At 40.3% G+C, this 10,239-nt stretch overlaps 1 protein-coding gene and 1 pseudogene across 2 annotated transcripts in view; both read left to right on the top strand.

The window, feature by feature from the left end:
* Positions 1 to 413, top strand: part of LOC105481312 (glutamate dehydrogenase 1, mitochondrial-like) — a 3,380-nt pseudogene extending 2,967 nt beyond the window's left edge.
* The window catches only part of LOC105468146 (raftlin family member 2), a 105,019-nt gene that overhangs the window by 49,878 nt on the left and 44,902 nt on the right, over positions 1 to 10,239 (top strand). For both annotated transcript variants that reach the window (XM_011718191.3, XM_011718190.3), the window contains exons 6-7: positions 4,739 to 4,860; positions 6,658 to 6,761. In XM_011718191.3, coding sequence (XP_011716493.2) covers positions 4,739 to 4,860; positions 6,658 to 6,761 — 226 coding nt within the window. The remainder of the gene's footprint in view (positions 1 to 4,738; positions 4,861 to 6,657; positions 6,762 to 10,239) is intronic.

Here is a 10,239-nt window from a genome sequence, read left to right as displayed (position 1 = left end):
TATAAAAATAACAAATGAAAAAAACTAGTATTTTTATATCATAAAACTGTCATTTATAGCTTATCAGTCATGTATTGCTGTTCAGCAGACATTAAAAGCCCTGTGGATAAATAAGTTATCGTCATACTTGCAAAATGGTGGAGGCTATTTTCATTAAAACGATCAGAATTTATGGCCGGGCGCGGTGGCTCAAGCCTGTAATCCCAGCACTTTGGGAGGCCGAGACGGGTGGATCACGAGGTCAGGAGATCGAGACCATCCTGGTGAACACAGTGAAACCCCGTCTCTACTAAAACTACAAAAAACTAGCCGGGCGAGGTGGCGGGCGCCTGTGGTCCCAGCTACTCGGGAGGCTGAGGCAGGAGAATGGCGTGAACCTGGGAGGCGGAGCTTGCAGTGAGCTGAGATCGGGCCACTGCACTCCAGCCTGGGCGACAGAGCGAGACTCCGTCTCAAAAAAAAAAAAAACAAACAAACAAACAAAAAAAAACTATCAGAATTTGCTAACTATAATTATGACACATAGTCCAAAGAATGCAGTAACCTTTTTATCATGTTAACTAATTGGTCTCTTTTGAAGACCTATGGTTGACTAATTAAACAGTAATTCAAGTAGAGTGTCCCAGAAGAAAACCAGATTCCCTGTTTGGAGTCTGGCTGGCTCTGAGCATTGCCAATGGCCCTACTCACCTGATTTTGTGTCCTCTCCTTTTAGAGGCTTTGCATTCTGCACCCAGCTTCATTAGCAGTGCGCTGAAAACAACCTTGGATTGAGTGTTTCATTTGGGAGTTATTTGGTCAGGGCCTTTTGAACAGTAGTGTCCCCATGAAGTGCTAGATAATATATGTGTAAGAATCAGCTTTTTTTTTTTTTTTAACTATAACACCCTTTCAGAAATTTCTAACTACTTCGTAACTGCATGGCTTAACCTGGTGATAAAAGCAGTTATTAAAAGTCTACGTTTTCAAAAAAAAGAAAAGAAAAGAAAACATTAATCTTCTTGTATATCTTGATCAGAGCTCTTAGGTGATCAAGTACGTTGTCAATAAGCATAATATTTTGAAAGGTATCTTTTTTTCCGAGCAGTAGGTCTGAATAGTGGGCTTAAAATATTCAGTAAACCATACTATAAACAGATGTGCTGTCATCCAGGCTTTGTTTTCCATGTCTAGATCACAGGCAGAGTAGATTTAGCGTAATTCTTAAGGGCCCTAGGATTTTTAGAATAGTAAATAAGCATTGGCTTCAACTTAAAGTCACCAGCTGCATTAGTCCCTAACAAGAGAGTTAACCTGTCCTATGAAGCTTTGAAGCCCGGCATTGACTCCCCCTCTCTAGCAATGAAAGTCCTGGATGACATCTTCCACTAGAAGGTTGTTTTACTGACATTGAAAATCTGTAGTTTTAGGCCGGGCACGGTGGCTCACACCTGTAATCCCAACACTTTGGGAGACTGAGGCAGGTGGATAATTTGAGATCAGGAGTTCGAGACCAGCCTGGCTAACACGGTGAAACCCCATCTCTACTAAAAAAACAAAAATTAGCTGGGTGTGGTGGCATGCACCTGTAATCTCAGCTACTTGGAACACTGAGGCAGGAGAATCGCTTGAGCCTGGGGAGGTAGAGGTTGCAGTGAGCCGAGATCGTGCCACCATACCCCAGCCTGAGTGAGAGTGAGACCCTGTCTGAAAATAAATAAATAAATAAATAATAAATAAAAATCTGTAATTTTGTGTAGCCACCTTTATCTATTCTCTTAGCTGGATATTCTAGATAACTCGCTGTAGCTTCCACATCAGCACTTGCTCCTTCGCCTTGCAATTTTATGTTATAGAGACAGCTTCTTTCCTTAAACTTTATGAACCAACCTCTGTCGGCTTCCAACTTTTCTTCCACAGCTTCCTCACCTCTCTCAGCCTTCATAGAATGGAATAGAGTTAGGATCTTGCTCTGGATTAGACTTTGGCTTAAGAGACTGCTTGTGGCTGGTTTGATCTTCTATCCAAACCATTAAAACTGTCTCCATATCATCAAGAATTCTGTTTTGCTTTCTTATCATTCATTCACTTTTATTTTCCTTCAAGAACTTTTCCCTTACATTCACAACTTGGCTAACTGACACAAGAGGCCTACTTCACTGCCTGTCTCAGCTTTGACATGTCTTCCTCACTAAGCTTAATAATGATTCCCAGCTTTCGATTTAAAATAAGAAACTTGTGACTCTTCTTTTCTCTTGAACACCTAGAGGCTGTTTCAGAGTTATTCATTGGCCTAATTTCAGGGAATGGGGGGCTCAAGGAGAGGCACAGAGATGGGGGGAGGGCCAGTCAGTGGAGCAGTCAGAACTCCCACAACATTTATCAATTAAATTCGCCATTTTATATGGGCATGGTTCCCGGTGGCCCAAAACAATTACAATAGTAACATCAAAGATCATTGATCACAGACCACCATAACAGACAGAATAATAATGAAAAACATTGAAATATTGCAAGAATTATTAAAATGTGACACCAAGACATGAAGTGAGTACACACCTTTGGAAAAATGGCACTAATAGACTTGCTCAATGCAGGATTGCCACAAACCTCCAATTTGAAAAAAAAAAAAAACAATATCTGCAAAACACTGTAAAGCAAAGCACAATAAAGCAAGGTAGGACTGTGCTAGTGTCTTCAAATACTGAGAGCAAGAAAACAGACTTGGAGCCACAAAGCCCAGAGTTTTCACATTATATAATCCCAAAGTAAGAAAGGAGGAGATTATAATTAACTGTGTAATTATCACAGCATACAACTAATTTTAAAACACATACCTCTAAAAGGGAACTTGGGGCATGTACAATTGTAAAGATGATCTAGTGATGCCCTAAACTTTCAATCAGAAACAAATCTGATTCCACTGGTCACTTTGGTGTGATGGTAAATAAGTACATTTAAAGGAAATGAAATATATACAGTAATTAGAAAACCAATTTGAACTAGGAAACTAAACTTTACTGTTTTTTTTTGTTTGTTTTTCATTTTTCTTTTTGTTTTCTTTTGTTTTTGAGATGAAGTCTTGCTCTGTCATCCAGGCTGACGTGCAATGGCACGATCTCGGCTCACCGCAATGTCCACCTCCCAGGTTCAAGTGATTCTCCTGCCTCTACCTCCCAAGTAGCCAGGATTACAGGCATGCGCCACCATGCCCAGCTAATTTTGTATTTTCAGTAGATATGGGGTTTCTCCATGTTGGTCAGGCTGGTCTCGAACTCCTGACCTCAGGTGATCTGCCTGCCTCGGCCTCCCAAAGTGTTGGGATTACAGGAGTGAGCCACCGCGCCCAGCCTACTGGGTTCTTGGGAACCACTCTGAACAATGCAAATTCTTCATGGTGTTCTGCCATAACCATGAATGATGTCAAAAAAATAATAATAATGGTTTAATACTATGCAGCCATAAAAAAGGATGAGTTTGTGTCCTTTGTAGGGTCATGGATGTAGCTGGAAACCATCATTCTCAGCAAACTATCGCAAGAACAGAAAACCAAACACCGCATGTTCTCACTCATAGGTGGGAACTGAACAATGAGATCACTTGGACTCGGGAAGGGGAACATCACACACCGGGGCCTATCATGGGGAGTGGGGAGAAGGGAGGGATTGCACTGGGAGTTGTACCTGATGTAAATGACAAGTTGATGGGTGCTGACGAGTTGATGGGTGCAGCACACCAACATGGCACAAGTATACATATGTAACAAACCTGCACGTTATGCACATGTACCCTAGAACTTAAAGTATAATAATAATTTAAAAAATAATAATAATAATGATTTATCTCTTAAAATTTATAGCCTGATAATAAAAATTAAAACAGAAAATTACATTAAAATTACTTTTGTCTTTTTTATCTTTAAGCCTAAAAGATCATTTGAAAACTTTTCAGACCTTTAGAATTTAGAGAGCTGTCAACCAGAGAAACTTCAATGTGACATTGTGCTGCACAGAAACCAAAATGTTTAATTAACCAGCACATGACCATGGGAAAAATGTCTCCTATAGCAAAATAGGAGACAAAAGAACTTCCATAGAATCAGTTTGTGTAGGCCAGCTGGTTATTGTCAACTATTCAAGAAAAAGTCAAAGAGGCCCTCCCTTAAAACTTCCTTCCCAGCAGGAATTCTTTTGACAATGACTTCTGTTTAGGGTCTTCCTGTCCCTGTTTTTCTTTTTTTTCCCTTTTAACCCATCAATGAGGTAAAGAATTGTTCTGTGTTTAGGTCTTTTGAAGTAAACTTACCTAGCATTAATTTTAATATCATGCCTTTAATTTCCAATATTAACATTTTTATGCTGTTTCTCTTAATGGTATAATTAACATGCATACAACGGATAGACCCGCAACCAAATTTTGATTTCAAAATGAAGATCACTTCCAGATGCCTTTTAGATTGATTTTCCACTCGCTTCTCACTGTGCCACACTATTTTATCTTGGTTTTGCTATTGTAGTTTTTATGTGTATAGTTGGATTTTAATTCAGTGAAGTGAAAAAAAAAAAAAAAACTGTTGATCTTTGGGGAGAAAGAAAAACTTTCCATGAGGAGGAGGATATTATTGATTCCGCCAAAACAAATGTTTTTTAATTGCAATGTTTTTCCTTCAGTTTCCTATGTGGGTTATTTAAGGATTTAGATGGCTTTACGAGCCACTTAGTATTTACAACCCTTCTTAATTGTATCCTCTTCCTCACAGGGGAACATTTGCCTAAATCTTTGGAAGGATTTTTTATCTATGAAGAAGAAGGTTCTGGAGTTCCAGGTTCTAGTAGGAAAGGAAATGATGCCATCGTAGTAGAACAATGGACTGTTATTGAGGTGAGCTGCAGTTTTCTGACAATTTAGCTTTACATATATAAATATAATATATATAATACATATATGTTTGGTTTGGGTTTTTTTTGTTTTTTGTTTTTTGTTTTTTGAGACAGGGTCTTACTCTGTCACCCAGGCTGGAGTGCATCACAGTTCACTGCAGCCTTAACTTCCCCTGGCTCAGGTGATTCTCCAACCTCAGCCTCCCAGGTAGCTGGGGCTACAGGCATGCACCACTATACTCAGCTAATTTTTTTGTATTTTTTGCAGAGATAGGGTCTCGCCATGTTGCCCAGGCTATACATATTTTATTTTACATGTTAAAGCTCTTCAGTGCCTGGCACATGCGGTATCCTTAAACACATATTTGTTTAGTGTTTAGAATCTCATCACAAATGCATGAACACACTTCTTTCGGATTTGTGAGAAGGTAATTTGCTTTATCCAATGTTAAATGTTTTTGCAAGATAGAGAAATAATTAACTATGCATAAGTAGCAGTAAGTTCCCAAAAATTTTAAGCCGAAAAAACATCTCCTGGCACTGAGCTTCTCTTTACAGCATTCTGTGACAACTGATTGAAATAAAAAAATTCAGTCACTCACCTAGTGTTTTGTCTCCAATCAACCAATGTGACTGAGGTTTTTTTAACCTTATGAATGACTTTCAAAGGCAAAAATATCCAAAAGATGTTCTCTCTCTCACCAGGCCAAACATGTACACACAGCATTGTCCTTCACAATCAGAGATGACATTGCTGCTGATGTTGTGCTCCCTGAATTCAGATGTCACTGAATGGACTGCCCTTGAGGTGTACACACTGAATTCAGGTATATTCTGTTTTGTATGTGAGGCCTTCCCTGACAGGCTGTTTCAGGGACACTTTTACCTTTCTGACCGTACAAAGGTTAAAAGACATAGCCCATTTTCAAAGAAACCAGAAAACCCATTGAGTGGGGAAAAAGGATTTGGGGGAAGAGGTAAATCTCCAAGCAAAACTCAATTCCAAATTAAGTAAAAAGCGGTGAAAAGACTTCCCACACCCAAGCACCTCTCATCTTCAATACCACTATCGTCATTCTCCACTCTTGTCCTCACTTCCTGGTCCCTAGGCCAGTGTTTCTGAAAACGTGTTCTAGAAACTTCTTGGATCCAAATCCCCTAAGGAGCTTGTGTGAAAATGCAGACTCTGCCTGGCACAGCGGCTCACGCCTGTAACCCAGCACTTTAGGGAGGTGAAATGGGAGGATAACTTGAGCCTGAGAGTTCAAGACCAGCCTGGGCAACATAGTGAGACCCCATCTCTACAAAAAAATTTAAAAAGTAACCAGGCATAGTGTCATGCACCTGTAGTCCCAGTTCCTCAGGCGGCAGAGGCAGGAGGATAGTTTGAGCCCAGAAAATTGAGGTTAAAGTGAGTTATGATTGTGCCACTGCACCCTAGCCTGGATGGAGGAATGAGACCCTCTCTTAAAATAAAATAAAATAAAATAAAATAAAATAAAATAAAATGCAGATTCCCAGCTTCCCAACCCCATATATTAAATTTCCGGAACCACTGCCCTAACAAGACCAAAGGAAGGCCCAAACTTCGGACAACGGGACGGAAACCTCTCTCCTTTACCAGTGTTTCTAACTTGGTTCAATTATTAGAAGGAAGCAGAGCAGAACATGAAGCCCAGGAAGGCTGCAACGGATGAAAGTGAATTCCCCTCATCCTAACACGTATCACCCTTTGTTGTAATTGTGTAGTTGGTTGTCTCTGCCATTAGAGTATGAGCTCTTATGCTTATTCATGCAGGGATGTGAAATCAAAACAGATTATGGCCCTCTGCTGCACACTCTGGCTGAATTCGGATGGCTTCTGACAAGCGTGTTGCCCACACCTGTATTGAGACATGACAGGTAAGGCAAAAGCATCCTTACATACTATTACTTAATTCTAATATATGACTTCATTTGTTAGATAGTTCAATTCAACAAATATTTGTTTAATGCCTACAGAAAACATTTCACTGAGCTTCTAATTTGATTTTATGGACCTTAGAGGTTAGTAAATCTAGTCCTTAGCATTATAGATGTATAAGCTGTTAGGCTCTGCAGCACATGTGCAAAACTGTCCCCACCCCAGCACACAGCCTGGTTTAGGACACAGTAGGGTTCCGAAGTGAGCAGGATGGAGGAGCGCTTCTGCCACCTCCCCTCCAGTGTGGTGAGTTAGTTCCCCTTGGCACATGGACTTGGTAGCTGTTTCCATTAAAATAAATACCTACATTAAAACCAAATGCCAATATTTTATAAATACTAATTTTCCTTTTCCTTTTCTCCTTTTACTAACTTTCTTGGAAAGGAAAAATTAAATGTTACTTTTTTGAGAGAGGGAAACAGAGACCAAGTAAGTCATTATGTAAAATGCTTTGCTATTCCTGGGACCCAGAGATGTGTCCTCTGCCTGCTTTGGCATCCAGGAAATGACTGGCTGCCAAGGCTGTCCTGCCTGGACAGGTGACTACCTGCAGAGGACAGCACAGTACCAACTGGGCCTTCCCTTTTAGCAGAGTCTGAGTGATTGGCAGGTGTGACTAAGGAAGGCAACCTCCCCTTCCTTAGTCTAACCCACTTCACTCACCTTCTCTGGCCTTCCCAGTTTAGCAACTTAGCCCTGTCCAGTATCCCAGTACCCCACATTTAAAAATCTTTGATTGGCATGGCTTTATCTGAAAGCCACACCTTCTTCAGGTAGGGAAAGGAATTAAGGTGGATATAAAGTAAAGATACTCAAGTTTAAAGAACAAAAAAGGAATGTTTGAAGTAAGCAAAGCAATTAATCTACTTTTCTTCCCAGAGCTCTGTAGTAACTGTTCTCAAATTGAGTGATGACTCCTGGAAGCATGATTTCCCAACCTCTTCTACTCTGTGACATACCTATCAAATAACGGAACAGTGGTAATTCTCAAGATTCAGTCTTCATGAAACGGGAGAATTCCCTGATACCCCTGCCCCCAACCTTGCAGGACGTGTAACAGGGGTGTGGCTTGTCTGTTCACCCTCTGCATGCTCAAACCACTTATGGGAGGGGAAGCACACAGATGGGCAGTTGCAGGAGCTGGGACGAGTGTTCTGGGGCTCTGGCCCCATGGTAGCGTCTGGGGTGGGTGCCTGCGACTCCCAAAGCCCAAGTAGGCATGTGTTACAGTGCTCTTTTAGTTTTGCCATCTGCAGACGGCTTAAGTGTTAACCAGCTCAGTGTCCTCTCAGTACCTAGGTCTTTGTCCAGCGTCCAGGAAGAACCAAGTTGCACAGGGAATTGAGGATGGTGATTGTGCAGGTTTTATTGAGGGTGGAGGTGGGATGCAGTGGGAAGATGATCATCTCCTGGAGTTTGACCATCCAGCAGCCTCTTTCTTCTCCAACCATCTCTAGCCAAACTCTTCTCAGCATTCAGACGCTCCTTCTCTTATCTCTGCCACGCCTTTCTGAATTTGAAATTCTAAAACTCAAATTTAAAAGGCAAAAAGTCAATCAATCAATAAAAATATGTGGAAGCTGTACATGGTTTCTGGCCCTGAAAGAGCTTGTGAGCTGGTTAAGCTTACGTTTCATACGTACAAAACAAGGGGCTTACATTCTGGTCAGAGCAGATCAAGCTTATGTATTGTGTAATATAATACAGTAACTCATCAAGGGCTACTTGAGGTGTCTTAGTCTATAGGTTCTATATTAAGGAATATTAAATATTAAATTGAAGGAATATTAAAAAGAAGAGACAGACCAGGCGTGGTGGTTCACGCCTGTAATCTCAGAACTTTGGGAGGCCAAGGCAGGCAGATCATGAGGTCAGGAGATCGAGACCATCCTGGCTAACACGGTGAAACCCCATCGCTACTAAAAATACAAAAAATTAGCTGGGCGTGGTGGTGGGCACCTGTAGTCCCAGCTACTTGGGAGGCTGAGGCAGGAGAATGACATGAACCTGGGAGGCGGAGCTTGCAGTGAGCCAAGATTGTGCCACTGCACTCCAGCCTGGGCAACAGAGCGAGACTCCGTCTCAAAAAAAAAAAAAAAAATTATAAAACGAAGAGACATTTTAAACTGTCAAAGTTAGATGGGATCATCAAATACTAAAGAGATTAGAGGGCAGCCTCATCACCATTTAGCAGATTTCCATTTAGGAATCTGCTACTAACTCTGTATAAAAGGTAGCCAAAAAATGTAATTTTAACAGTAATTGCCATTATGCAACGAGGCTCACTACAACACACAATGTCTACTCTTCTTTTGTATGCCAAGGAGCATTGTGCAATATTGGTGTTTATTTTGTTCCTTTGCATTTTGTAATTGGAGTCCTGCCAAGTGCCTGCAACATAGAAAATATAGGATGAAGGTCGTTTGGTAACAAGGATTGTTGGTAAAGCTTGTTTATCCTCTGCCTTTTTATTCTTGCACAAATATACTGTCCCTGTGACATGTCACATCCTGTTCTTAGCTGCTTTAGTACACACAATGATGTAATCATGGTCAATTATGTCATCTTTACAAATAAAGAAAAATGTTATATACAGTTGACCTTGGTCAAGGTAGAGGATAGAGCCCGAAGTTTTTAGTCTCTGAAACTAGAGGAATGGTTACAAGCTGCCCAGGCTTTGGAGCTAAGCAGATCTTGTTTTAATTATAGCTTCATCATTGTCTAGCTGTATGATTTGGGCAAGTCATCTGACATTTTTAAGATAAATTTGCTTATCTGAAAAATGGTACAATAATATCAATTTTAGTGGATTATCACGATGACTAAGATAATACATGCAAAGTACCTATACAGGGCCCAGGCATATTAGGCTAATGAATTAGGGCTAATGTTTTGGGACCTAATCCTTAGCAGAACCAAAATTTCTGATAAACTGAAACCAGTGTTTCAGTGTTCAGGCATGATAGCTTGGCCTGTCCTAAATCAGGATGTTTCAGAAAATGTAAATACTGTAGGTCACTATATACAAAATCAGCACTGAAGATGACAAGAAAATAAAAGCAACAGAAATACATAAGGACATTATTAAGATATCTGCTTACACATATTCTCACACCCAGAAAAACAAACGTCTATCATCATCTTCCTTTTGTGGCCCACATGTTGAAAACATAACTTAAAACTACTGCCAGTGAAAACGTTCTTCCTTATATATGTTTGTCTTATATGCAACAATAGAGTCTTAAGTAATTTCAACATTTTCCCTACTCTTTTATCACCTAAGCCATACTTGAATGGCCTATATATAAGATATTTTCCCCTCACTCAAATATATCCTGTTATTGGATTACATAGATATAGTGTGTCCCTAGGTTAAAGTTGTTGCTTCAATTACCCTAGGCAATATCTCACCAGTAA

This window comes from Macaca nemestrina, chromosome 11, assembly GCF_043159975.1.
Source record: "Macaca nemestrina isolate mMacNem1 chromosome 11, mMacNem.hap1, whole genome shotgun sequence".
NCBI classification, from domain to species: Eukaryota; Metazoa; Chordata; class Mammalia; order Primates; family Cercopithecidae; genus Macaca; species Macaca nemestrina.
Note: the sequence above shows the minus strand (reverse complement) of the source record. Positions and strands in the feature narration are given on the sequence as shown.